Source organism: Petaurus breviceps, unplaced genomic scaffold, assembly GCF_028583685.1.
Source record: "Petaurus breviceps papuanus isolate PSGF00001 unplaced genomic scaffold, PetGlider_PUasm1.0 185, whole genome shotgun sequence".
NCBI classification, from domain to species: domain Eukaryota; kingdom Metazoa; phylum Chordata; class Mammalia; order Diprotodontia; family Petauridae; genus Petaurus; species Petaurus breviceps.
The window spans coordinates 38,408,134-38,421,039 of record NW_027185797.1 but is presented as its reverse complement, the minus strand read 5'-3'; the positions used below and the strand labels follow the sequence as shown (position 1 = coordinate 38,421,039).

Below are 12,906 nucleotides of genomic sequence, written 5' to 3'. Positions count from 1 at the left end.
GAGAGAGAGAGAGAGAGAGAGAGAGAGAGAGAGAGAGAAGAGGGGGGCAGAGACCAAGGGACAGTGACAGAGGAGTAGAATGGAGACTGAACAATGAAGAAAGAGACAGGCAGGTGGAAGGTGCCCCTCCTCCTACCCTCCTTTTGTAGTAGGTGGCTCAGGACCTAGGAGTCATGGGTACACCTGCCCGTCCCTCCCATTCTGTTCTGGATATCTCCCCTCTGTCCTGGCTCCTCACCTGAGCTCTTTCTGGCTCCTCCCTTTTCATCTGGAGTCTGGCCTGGGCCTTCTTTGGAACTTCTCATCATTCAAGGACCCGCCTCCCCTCTCCCTGGCCCCTAACTGCAGCGAGGGAACTTTCCTAGCTCTGAATTTATGTTTGGGACATCCCTGCCTGACTTCTCCACCCTAAGATCTAAGGTCCTTCTCAGCTCTGACCCCTTGTATTCTGGGTTCTAAGGTCCCTCCAACAGTCCTACCCTTCCTCGTTCTATGGTCCCTCCCAGTTCTGACAGTCTCCAGGTTCCCTTCCATCCGTGACAATCTGTGTTCTATGTTCTAAGGTCCCTCCCAGCTCTGACTCCCTGCTGACTCTTCCCTCCCTGGCTCAGGGCCAGGGTCCCACTCACTCACGGGGGTCTGGTTGGTTGCAGAGGTCAAAGTCACACACAATCTCCTTCAGCATGATTATCTCCTGGCTCGTTCGGTAGGACATGGAGCTGTTGTCTTTCCCAGTCACAGCACAGCCCCTCAGCACCACCTCTAGCTCCTGGCCTCCTGGGGGAATAATATGAGGAGGGGGTGCCTAAGCCATTGCTGGCCTCCCCAGCCTCCCTGGAGCCCAGGCTCCTCCTGGTAACCGACCTGCAGGACCCTGGAGTTTTAGCCACAAGACTTTCCATGCTCAGCTTACTTCTCTGATTGGAAGCTTCATGAGGGCAGGGCCTGAGGCAGGCATAGTGCTCTGTACACAGTAGGTATTTAATAAATAGCCATAGAATAATAATAATAGCAATGCATTTATATGGCACTTTAAAGTTGGCCAAGGACTTTACTAATATCTCATTTGATCCTCACAAAAAATATGGGAGGTAGGTATCATTATTATTCCCATTTTATAGATGAAGACACTGAAGCATGGAGAGATTCAGTCAGGGTCACCCAGCTAGGAAGTGTCTGAGGCCAGATTTGAACTCTGGTCTTGCTGATTCCAGGTCTTGTGCTCCATCAACTGTACCAACAGATAAATGAATGTCTTCTCTGCCTACTAAACATAAGGGCAGGGGCTTATGTCACTAACACTATCTCCTTCCTCAGAGCTGAGCCCATATCTCAGCCCACAGTTTAATAAATGGCTGTGGATTGAATGAATAAATAAACATCTTCTCCTCCTGGACTATGAGTTCCCTCTGGGCTGGGATGGCATTCTACCTAGAATCCATATCTCTCCCAGTCCTGAGCTTGGGCAAATGGAATTGCTTAATTGTTGATATGACTCACCATAGTTATTCATTGGGGAGGAAAGAAGCATGTGTGTGTGTGTGTGTGTGTTTGTATGTGTGTAAGGTTAGAGGTGGGAATTGAGGCCCTGAGATGGAAGGTTATAAAATGGGTCTTAGCTCATGTTTCCCAAACCCTAATTCTGGTCAGCTACATCATCATGTCATTAGGGGGCATCACCTTTGACTTCCACCCCAGAGGTTTGACTGGAGATTGCTAACTGCCCATTAAAGGCAGGTGATCAGGGAGAATAAAGGGTTCATGAAGGAAAACAAGACAAGTTCAGAACAAAGAAGGAGAAGGATTTGAAGAGGCAAAGGGGAATTCTGACCTGTGCCAGAATGGTGGGAAGACACGATGGGAGAAAGGGAAGGACAAACGGACACTTGGAGTCATGTAATGGGTGGAAAACTTTTCTTTTACAGGGGGAAAGTGGTTTCTTGGATTTCTAGGAATGGAGATGTTCATGCCTAGGATGAGTCAGGAGACAAAAGACGAGAAGAAGGGGAGAAGAATGGTGGTTGATGCTTCCCTTCTGAGAGTCTTGCCAGGGGTGCTAACGTTCAGAATGAGCTGATGTGGGTAAGGAAGGCAGGTGTGTGTGGATATGGGTGCTAAGAATCCTGGGAATATTTCTATGAACTTATGCAGAGGGAAGGGAGAAGAACCAGTAACAATTGATAAATCATAACAACATGGTAAGAACCAAAGAATTTTGAAAGACTTCAGAACTCTAATCAACAACAAAAAAATTCCAGAAGGCTGGTGATGAAAGTGACACAAACCATCTCCTAGCAGAGAGAAGATTGGTTCAAGATGCATAAAAGAGACACACATTTTGGGGGCATGGACAATGTAGGAATTTGTTTTGCTAGATTATTAATATTTGTTATAATGATTTTCTTTTTTTTTTAATTTCAGGGGAGAGTAGGAAGGGGAGAAAATAAATTCTGGTCCATTGAAAAATAAAATAAAATAGGGGGAAAACTATGACAGGGAAGGACAGATACTAAAGAATGAGTAGGAGGGCCACTGTCCAAGATGGATGGGGTTGTGGTAATTAACAGAACGCAAACAGACGAGCTCAATTTTGAATTTTGCCTGTTTTCTTGAACTCCTTCTGGACTACAAAGGACAGAATGAAAATGAAAGTTTGTATCCAAGAAAAAATAAGGAGAAAGGAAGAGAAAAACCAGTTCCCTGGCCGAGATGAGCTATAGCCTCAAGGACCAAACAGACTGGTGGGTGGGATGGCCCAGTGCTCACTGCTGGGGACCTTTAAAAGATGGTGGAGAACGGTGAGGTGTCCCAGTCTTGGAGAAGGGTGAAAGTCATCCCAATATTCTGAAAGACTGGAATCTGCAAGCTCTAGGCCCATGACCTTGACTCTGATTCTAGGACATACAATGAAAGACGGGGTTAGGGAAAAATTAGAAAAAGCAGTGATCACGGGGGTGGTTTCCATGAGACTGGGAAATCACTTGAGGCTGACTTGATTGTCTTTTTTGACAGTTACTAAGCTGGGAGATCAAAGGAATACATTAACTATAGCTCACCTAGATTTTTAGCAGAGTGCTTGACACAGTAACTCTGGAAATGAAAAAAAAAACATTTACTAAATGGATTTTGTTAAGCTATAGGGATACACTTAGAAAAAGGGGCTGGTTCCTGTTCCCAAGATGCTCACCTCTTAATGGCGGGGGAGACAAATTATGGAGGAGGGCTTATATTTCATGTTTGGTTCAAGGAAGATGGCAAAGTGAGGTTCTTCTTAGCTAGAGAAGGAGGAGGGCAGACAGCAAGGTCCAGAGGAGCCTGGGGAGCAGTGGCAAGTGGGATGCCTCCCCACTGAGAGAATAGTGGGTCCAAGGGTTAGAATGGGGCTCTGGGAAATCCAGCAGAGGTGGGGATGTGGGAGGCATCATCCCACCAACGGTGAGCATCCTTTATCTGTTGGGACCTGGGAAGTGAGGCAATGAGGAGAGGAAGATCTGTAACTCTCCTTAGAGGTGGCTGGTCTATCAGAAAGATACGGACGAGATGAATTGGAACCCATTAAAATGACCAGATCCATTGATTTGTCATTAATGGTTTGGTGTCTGCTTGGCAGGTCGTCTCCAGTGGAATGTCCTGGGATTGGTTCTTGGTCCTGTGCTGTTTAATGTTGTTACCAATGGCTAGTGTTGGTATTGAGGGGGAACCCCTGATTTGTTTACCACGGCCTTCCCTGCTGCATGCTCCCAGGGAGGGACCCAGTGTAACAAATCCTAAGTCCCCTCACCTCCTGGCTACACTTGAATCAAGGTATATACGGCATGCTCGTGCTAACAAGACAATGCAACATGAAGCATCACTATAGTTAGCATCTAGATAGCACTTTACCAATATTATCTCATTTATTCCTCACAACAACTCTGGGAGGTACGGGCTATTAATATCCCCATTTTACAGATGAAGAAAATGAGGTAGGCAGAGGTTAAGTGACTTGTCCAAGGTCACACAGCTAGGTAGGCTCTGAGGCAGGATCTGAACTCTAGACTCCAGACTCGGTGCTCCATTCACTGCCCAATCCTAGTTGCCTCAATGGCAGTCAGGATTGCCAACGACCTTGATACTCTGTGTGATATAGTGGGAAAGCAGTAGATTTAGCATCAGAAGAAGTAGGTTTTCTTCTGCCTATTGATGGGGAAATTTTGACCAAGTCACTTCTCAGTTTCTTCATCTTTAAAATGTGGAAGGGGGTCCCTAAATCCACGAGTCCATGGACACTGGGCCAAAGCTAATTCTACAGCATTTTACAGATGTCAAGGGTTATACATGGAGACAAAACAAACCAGCTAAGTTTAAGACGGAGGGAGCTTGGTCAGACAGACTTCCATCTGCCAGACATCTGGGGGGGTTCACTGGCCTGCCAGGGCAGGATGAGTCATTACTGTGATGTGGCAACCACAAGAGCCAAAGATGTTGGGTTGGAGAGGCCTGGCTTCCAGAAAGAGGGAGGGGATGGTCCCACCCTTAATCGAGACCACATTTTGGGTCCAGCTCTGAGCATGACAATTCAAGGACGTTGGAAAGAGTCCAGTGGAGGGTGAACAAGAGGGTGAAGGACTGTTGAGTTCCTGACATAAGAGGATCAGAGGGAACTGGGAGAACTGATGGACCTGGGGATGTTTAGCCTGGAGATGAGAAGACTTGGTCAAGTACTAGAGGGCTTGTCATGTGGAAGAGGGATTAGCTTTGTTATGTCTGGCCCCAAAGGGCAATGATTCTTCAGGAGTGATTCTTCAGTCCTATACCAAAAAACCTCCTAACTCTTAGGCATTCCTTGGCAGAATGGGCTACCTCTGGGGGCACAGTTCAGTCAATCAGTCAAAAAGCATTTATTAAGCACTCACTGTATGCAAGACACTGTGTTAAGTGCTGAAGATGCAAAGGAAGGCAAAAAACAAAATAAAATCCGGTCTCTCCCTTGAGGAGGTCACAATCTAAAGGGAGAAGACCACTTACAAGTATGTACATACAAGGTATGTAGAGTGTAAAAGGAAGGTAGCCTCAGCGGAAAGGGAAGGGTTGGGAAGATAAGAGATCAAGGAAGGTCTCCTGGAGAAGATAGGATTTGAGCTGAGTCTTGGAGGGAGCCCAGAAGGGGAGGTGAGGAGGCAGAGCATTTCCTGGCATGGAGGACAGCCAATGGAAAGTGTGGAGAAGAAATGGCTTGTTTGAAGAACAGCATGGCAGCCTGTGTCACTGGACTGTAGAGTATGTGGTGGGGGAATAAGGTGTAAGAAGACAGGAAAGACAGGATTATTACTATGATGTAAATAGAGGTTAAGTGACTTGCCCAGAGTCACACAGCTAGTAAGTGTCAGAGGCTAGATAAGATTTCAGGTCTTTCTGACTGCAAGCCCAAGGCTCTATTCTAGAAAGGTTAGAGAAACCTCAAGCTGGGAAACTCAATAGGGAAGGAATCTGGAGAGGAGAAAGAGAAGAGGAAGAGAAACATTAGAGGATATCATCAGGAATAGAGGGAGAAGGGGAGAAGTGGAGAAAGACCCAGAGTCCAGAAGATTATGGGGGAAGGAGGATGGGATGGCCTAGATGTTTTAGCAGGGATTTTTTTTTTCAGGAGCAGGTCTTTCTCATTTTTGAGATTCTGTAAGGCAACTCTGGGAATGATGCAAAGGCTTGGTAGATTGGAAAGGGCTCGCTATGGCTCTGGAAGGCTATAACTTTTTGAAAGGGAGTAAAATAGATAAAAAGGAGGGAGGGATCACTGTATATTAAGGCATTTTTTTTACATGAGGAAATTCAGGGACCAGTGGAGAGGTAGAAGGGGAAGCAAAACCGAGAGCTTTAGAATGGAGATCAAGAGGCTGAGACAGAAAACAGAAGGGACGTCGTCATTTGGAGAACATCAGGAGAGAAAGAAGAAATGGATGAGAACTTTGGGAAGAAGTCAGCTAGCCTGCCAGAAAGGATTGCTACACGAGTTAGAGGTGGAAATCATGGGCTCCTTCTAAATTGGCCGTCTCTGGATCTGGGGATACTCTCCCTCCTCATCTCTGCCTCTCAGAAGCCCTCGGTGGCCTCAGAGGTTGCCTCCTACAGGAAGCTTCCCCTTCTCTGCCCCACTGTTAGTGTTCTCCCTGAACCCCTGAAATTACTTGGGCTTTAGGTTCTGTTTTTATCTGTGTACATGCTATTTTGTGCTATGTACACTAGGTGGCACAATGGATAAGCGTGATGGAAACCGAGTCAGGAAGACACTTTCCAGCTGTGTAATCTTGGGCAGGCCACCTAACCTCTCTGTGCCTCATTTTCCTCATCTGTAAAGTGCTTTGCAAGCCTTACAGGGAATTCACAGCTCTAAGAGACCAGTTGGTCAACTCCTTTCTCTGAATTTCGGAGACTTAATGGTCTTCTAGCCCAAACCCTATGAATCTGTAAGCTGGTGTTTACAGACTGAAGGGAGGAATCCCAGAGAGAGGGAGAGACAGAGACTGAAGATACGAAAATCAGTAATGGAGCCAGGTTACAGAGGAGAGGGCAGGCTCAAGGCCCGGGTGTGGAGGGGTCAGGGCTGGCCAGGAACCATCCCAGTTTCTGAGGCAAGTCAGACAATTAGAATGCCAAGAACTGGGCTTGGATCCTAGCTCCTCCTCTGGCTTGTGTGACATCTGGCAAAAACCCTTCTCTCCGGGCCTCAGATTTCCCACCTGTAAGGTGAGAGGTGGCAGGCCTTCCAGTGTCCACATCCCACCACTATGGTTTTTTTTTCCTTTTAAGGGCCCTGGGCAGCTGGAGCTCTGGAGAAGATGAAGTAGAGAAAGCCTCTTTCCTGCCCTCAAGAAGACTCCAGTCTGACTCAGCTCCAAGAGTGATCCCCTCTGGTCACAAAATGAAGCCTATGGGCTGGTCCAAACTGAGTCGGGCCTCAGCATGGCTCCTCTTGCCCCGTTGCCTCCCCCCTCCCCATTTTCATCTCGTCTGAGTTTTGCAGGGTAACTGGATCCTGCATTCAAGGCCTTTGCCGTTCTGCCTCTGTCTCTAAGCGTCTGCGTAACCTTGGGCAGGTCCTCAGAGATCTGAAGATATGCTAAAGGCCCTGGGAGAGTTTCTCAGTTTCCCAGTGTGTCAAATGGAGGGACTGGATTTGGCGGTCCACTGACACCTTTCTCTGCTTCACGGGGGCCTTATAGAGACAGGTGCTTGGCCTCCCCACTCCGCCGGCGGGAGGGAAGAGGCCAGCTTTTAGGGTCCCGGTTCTCACCTCTCCAGCGGTTGTTGTATACGGTGGTTCGGCACAGCTCCTGCCCTGGGAGGCACGTCTCGACCGTGCAGCTCCCGCTGCTCTCGCAATGGTAACAGCGCAAGCCCGAGGAAACTGGGGAGACAAGGTGGCGAGGTCGCTGGGGGCGGCCCTCGGCTCCCCGCCAGGTCCCGACCACTCCATAGGTGTGGAATTCGGGCTCCGCCCCGACATTCCATGGTCCCCACCCTCCGCTCGGTGCCCCCTCCCCCGATGTGACTCCCCTCAGCCCCCGCTGCCCATCCCTGCCCTCCCGCTGTCCCCGCCCCCAGCTAGGTGCCATCCCTGCCCCTTCGCATAGCCTCTCACCTGCATTCTCCCTGCCCCGAGCCCTAGCTTCTCCCAGGCCCACCCCACCACCTATGCCAGCTCCTCGTTCCCCGAAATCCGCTTCCTATCTTGGTCCTTACCGACATCTACCCTCGACCCTGGCCGCCCCCTCCCGCCCCCCAGCACTGTGGGGCCCCCTTTACTACTTTACTCATTCTTCCAGCGGCGTTTCCCTCCGGTTACTCATTCCCCTCCCCCCCCGGGGGCCCCAGCTCTCTCCAGACCCTCTTTCTCAGGTTTCCCAACCGACAAAGCGGATATAATGTGAGCTGGGGGAAGTGGTGGCGGAGGGGATACTCATTCTGAAGCGAAAGAAGCTTTCTGTCCCTTCGCAGTCTCTCGGACCTCGCTCGGACCCCTCCCGTCTCCAGCTGTTTCAGAGCCTGTCTCTTCTCCACTGCACCTTCTGTCCCCTTCCTATTGCCATTCTCTCCGCTCCCCATAACTGTTTCTGTCATATTTGTTTTCCGAGGCTGTCAGAATCTATCCGAGTCAGAAAGACACATCCCACGCCTTGTCTGGCCACTTACTCCCCGTGACGACCTGGGTAAGTCACTTCCCTCCCTGGGCCTCAGTTTCCTTATCTGTAAAATAAAGGGCTTGGACTAGATGGCCTCTGCCGGCCCTTACAGCCCCAGATCTGGGATCCTATGAGACCCTGAACGAGGAAGTGCTTGTCCCCCAATGTGTCTGCTTGTCTTTCTTCCCCTTTCTCTACCCAGTTCCCCTTTTCTTTCTTCATGTGTCTCTTAGTCTGTGTCTCTCCTTCTCTGCCGGAAGAATGGAAAGGCTATTTTTCTCCCTACCTCACTTTTCTGCTTTCTCCCAAGCTCCAGAATCCCCTTCCCAGACTCCTCTGAGTCTCCTACCTTGAACCTGGGCAGCAGCCAGCAGCAGGAGACAGAGGGTCAGCGCCCTCATGTCCAGTAAGCTGTAAGCTCTTCCGTCTCTAAGCCTGGACTGAGCCAGGGATGATTTGTTTCCACTGCTTGGAGGAGGTTTTGACATTACCAGGTTGAGGCCAACTCCTCCCTGAGGCCCCAGGAACTCCCCTTCCCCCGCCCCCCCCACGGCTCATTCCTTTTTTCTCTGCTGTGTCTGTCCCTATAGCTTCAGCAGTCTGTCTCAACCTTTCTGGCTCAGGCTTTCTCTTTCCTGCTATCTCAGACTGTCTCTGTCTCTCCCTGTCACTCAGTGTCTCTCTGTCTCCCCAGATTTCTTTCTTCATCTTTCAGCCTGTCTTTTTCTCCCCTGTGGTGATGCCTCTGTCTCCATCTGTGTCCTCCTCTGCCTTTCTCTCCCTGTGGTTGGTGTTCTTTCTGTCTGTCTCTACTTGTACCTGTCTTTCCCTGTCTTTCTTTTGCTATACCTCAATCTGCTTTCCCCTGTCTTGTCTTTCCTTATGTCTCAGTCTGTCTCCTTCATCTTAAGCTTCACATGTTTCACTATCTGTTTCCCATGCTGATTCCCATCTCTCTCTGTCTCTCTGTCTCTGACATGGGAAAATCAATTAATCTCTATTTGCCTTAGTTTTATCAACTGGAAAATGGGAATGATAAAAGCACCTACTTTTAACCTTGAAAACAGGTGACCAAGGATTAAGTGAGATAATATTTGTAAATATTTGCACATAACTGGTGTTTATTCCCTCCTTTCTCCACATTTATGTCTCAGTCTGTCTCTCCATCTCTCTCAATATCTCTGGCAATCTGTTTTTTTTCTTTCCATCTCTCATCAGTCTCTTGATCTGTCCCTCTCTGTGTCTGTCTGTTTCCCCTGTGTCTATCTTTCTTTTTTTCCATCTCTCCCCAGGTCTCTCTGCTTCTCAGCCTTCCTCTCTCTCCATCCTGAAGACTGTAACAAATCTAAGACTTACAGTCACATACACTGAGTCAGGAATAGCCCCCAAGTGTCCCCTCAGCCTGTATGAAGGCCCCAGGCTGCCAGTACTGGATGAGTGACTGACTGACTCACACTGGGCTGGGCCAGCTCCACCCCAGTCATTTACAGGACTCAGATTCCCAGCCCTAAGGATCTTTGCAACTAATGGCACAGTCCTTAAGGAAAAGAGAAACTTACAGGGAGAAAGAGAAGTTGAATGAAAGTGAAATGGATATAAGGAGCTACATCCCCAAGCTGTGACTCCATCCCTTTGTCATTGGGTATCAGGTAGGGTGTAGTTCTAGGGGGTGAGTCAGGTCTCTGGCTCTCCGAGTTTCCCTCCAGGAAGTGACCTCAGCTTTGCTATTCCAAGCCAGTCATATGTCATCCAGACCCTGTCCTCAACCTCCAAATCTCTCCTCCCTTACAGCCCACTCCCCCCAGCTCCTCTTCCACTCAGGATGGAGAGATGCAGAGTACAGAGCCAGACTGTGACCAGCACACAGAAAGAGGCCAAAAACAGAGGCACACCCCTGTCCGAAACCCTCATGTGATGCTCCTTCTCTGTCTTTGCATGGGAGGAAGCTATGCCTGGGATTCCCTCCCTGCTCCCCTCACCTTGGCTTCCTTTGAATCACCTATCATATACCTCCTTCTTCAGGAGGCCCTTCCTAATTGCTCCCTCCAGTGGCAGCACTTTCCCAGATGCCAAATTAATTTGACATAAATATAGGGATCCTTGAGATAGCACCTGAAGGGACCTCAGAGGCCAGGGAGTCTGAGCCTCCTCATTTCATCAGTGAGAGAAACTGAGGTTTGAGGATGTCAAGTGACTTGGCCAAGGTCACACAGGAAAACATGGAGACAGGATTTGAATCTACATCCTTCCTCTTCAGAGGCTTTCCCCTCTATCTTCCACCTTCACTTGTAAGTGTCCTCCTTCTTACCCCTCCAATCAGTTGGAAAGTCTATCGATTGCTATCTCTTTTAATTACACCTCTCACATTTGGTCCTTTATCTTCATTCTCTTGCCAGTAACTAATTACCTCTCACCTGTACTATTGTAATTAGACTCCTAATTAATTGGTTCCTTTATTCCAGCCTTTCCCCTCCTTCACTCAGCCACAGAAACAATCCTTCTAAGACAGATTTAACAGTGTTACCACTGCCCTTCTGGGTCTCCCTCAGACCCCCCACCCAGGGCAAAATGCCAACTTTTCTGCCTGGCATTCAGGGCCCCCCAATCTGCATGTAACCTGCCAGACTTTTGGTCCCCTGACATTCCAGACAAGGTGGACAGTTTTTTTGAACTCCTAAGTGTATCTGCTCCATGTACAAAGCATCTTTCCTTCCAAGGATGCTTGTCCTCCTCATCTTCGATGCTCAAAATTCTGCTCTTTCTATTTGGGTGTCACTTCTGTAACGCCTTCCATGATAATCCCATGTAGACTGTAAGCTTCTTGAGGGTAGGCTCCAGTGTGGTTTCGTCTTCATAGTCTCACCTTCTTTTCCCAGTGACTGGCCCATAGTAGGTGCTTAATAATGCTTGTTGGCAGGTGTGGAGGTCCCGGTTCCTCTGAGCTCTTTTTCCTGAGAGGATTGGTGCTGAAAGTGGCCCCTCACCCTTGGGAGGTGCCTCTCATTGAAATCCCCCCATAACTCCATGCTTCTGTAGCAGGGCCATCCCTTCACTGAGCTTTACTGGAAACTGTGAGGGGTGGGAGTGGCCTACAGCATTGACAGCTGGGGGGTCCAGGCCAGGCTCTGGCTCAGGGACCTTGGACAAGTTCCTCACTGGGCTTCTCTTAAGTGGGTGGGTGGATGGGTGTTGGGCTGGACAGTCTCTAGGGTTCTGGCTCCAGGATCCTACAACTTTAGGTCCTGGCTCAAAGCCAAGTGTATAAAGAAATTAGTCAGTCACAGGCTGCAGCTCTGGAAAGGACCCTAGATGTCACTAAGTTCAATGTCAGGGGGCATCTAAATGGTTCCATGGATAGATCACTGGCCCTGGGGTCAGGAGGAGCTGAGTTCCAATCTGGCCTCAGACATTTACTAGCTTAACCTCAATTGCCTGAAAAAAAAGGGGGGGGATCTTTTTGCTCTTCTCTGCCTGTCTCACGTGGTTTAGGTCACAGAGAGGGTTCCTCACCATAGCTGAAGAACCAAGTGAGGGGGCTCTGGGACAGGGATCCATGCCCCAGGCCCTCCTGGGGTCTTTGAGACTGTGGGACTGTGGGGAGATCCATGAGCTCCAAGAAAAAAGTCACCAGGAGCCCAGGACTCAAGGGAATCAATCAGGTAGAGAGCTGAAGCTAGAAATGGGCCATATCTCCTTACTCACTTCCCGGGCCCTGATATAATCTGGCAGGTGCACCACTGGGCTGGGCTAAGCCAGGAGGTCAGTCCTGAGAGTGGAGGAGATGCCCGCCTCCTCTCCTGCTGGACTACATTCTCCAGTGTCAGCTGAGGGTCCCCACCTTCTCTCTCTCCTCCCCCTCTAACTCTGGGGTGTTTGCTCTGGCCAGGCACACCCTGCAGAAAGAACTCAGGCCTCGGTCATACAGGAACCTGGCCCCGGGAATTTCCCCCAGTGCTCACATAGCAACATCAACTCTTTCATTTCATAGAAAGGCAAACAGAGGTCCAGAGAAGAGCAGAAGCCTTGGAGCCAGGCCACCCGGGGAGGGTTTGGCTGAGCTGGGAGGGTGGCCCCATGCTTCACTCTCTTTGCCCAAACCCCTAGTGTTGAAACAAAATTGGCCTCCAGCACAGGGAACAACAGCTTCCCCCCCACAGGTCCCTCACACTTTCAACTCTGCTTGTAAGAAAAACGCCCAATCCATGATGATGGGAGTGTGCCTGACCACCCCCCTCCTCACTTCCTTCTCCCATCTGAACCTTGCTCAGGGCCTCCTCCCTCCCTATTCTCACAGGAAACCTGTTTTTCAATAGTCTTCTAGGGAAAACATTCCCCTCACTACCTGTGGTATCTACCTCAAAGGGCTGCCTGATCCAAAAACACAGAACATAGGGGCTGAGATGGCCCCAGAGGTGGCCTTGTCCAACCCTTTCATTTTGTAGGGACTTTTAGCTGAGACCAAAGATGCAGACTATGTTGGGGTTTCCTGGTCCCTGAGGGGCGAGCGGGCAAGGCTTCCTTGCCCCAGCCTCAATGCCCCAACCAAATTCTGAATAGGAGCTTGTTGGCTATTTAACTGATTAATGAGAGGCTGCCATGCTTCTATATCTCTGCCACAAACCTGGTACACAGTGAGCACTTAATAAATGCTCATAGCTGTCACACAGAACACAGAATGTCGCGCTTAGCTTTGTAATGCGAATGTAAATTTTAAAGATCTTCCCTGCCCCTAGGCTAAAGTGCACCA

The 12,906-nt window shown here is 49.3% G+C and overlaps 3 protein-coding genes across 4 annotated transcripts in view; 2 read left to right on the top strand and 1 right to left on the bottom strand.

The window, feature by feature from the left end:
- The window catches only part of PLAUR (plasminogen activator, urokinase receptor), a 13,328-nt gene extending 3,651 nt beyond the window's left edge, over positions 1 to 9,677 (bottom strand). Inside the window, exons 1-3 of one of the 2 annotated variants that reach the window (XM_069088882.1) lie at positions 8,509 to 9,674; positions 7,271 to 7,384; positions 634 to 777 (exon numbers count right to left, since the gene is read on the bottom strand). In XM_069088882.1, the coding sequence (XP_068944983.1) occupies positions 634 to 777; positions 7,271 to 7,384; positions 8,509 to 8,647 (397 nt within the window). In that variant the 5' untranslated portion in view covers positions 8,648 to 9,674. Of the gene's footprint in view, positions 1 to 633; positions 778 to 7,270; positions 7,385 to 8,508 lie in introns of both variants that reach the window. The other variant, XM_069088884.1, reaches the window with a different exon arrangement.
- LOC138161883 (serine/threonine-protein phosphatase 2A 65 kDa regulatory subunit A alpha isoform) overlaps positions 1 to 12,906 on the top strand; it is a 454,863-nt gene that overhangs the window by 311,010 nt on the left and 130,947 nt on the right. The window lies entirely within an intron of this gene.
- Positions 7,900 to 12,906, top strand: part of LOC138161872 (uncharacterized) — a 10,819-nt gene continuing 5,812 nt past the window's right edge. Inside the window, exon 1 of the mRNA XM_069088885.1 lies at positions 7,900 to 8,186. The gene's annotated coding sequence lies outside the window, so the exon portion shown is untranslated. The remainder of the gene's footprint in view (positions 8,187 to 12,906) is intronic.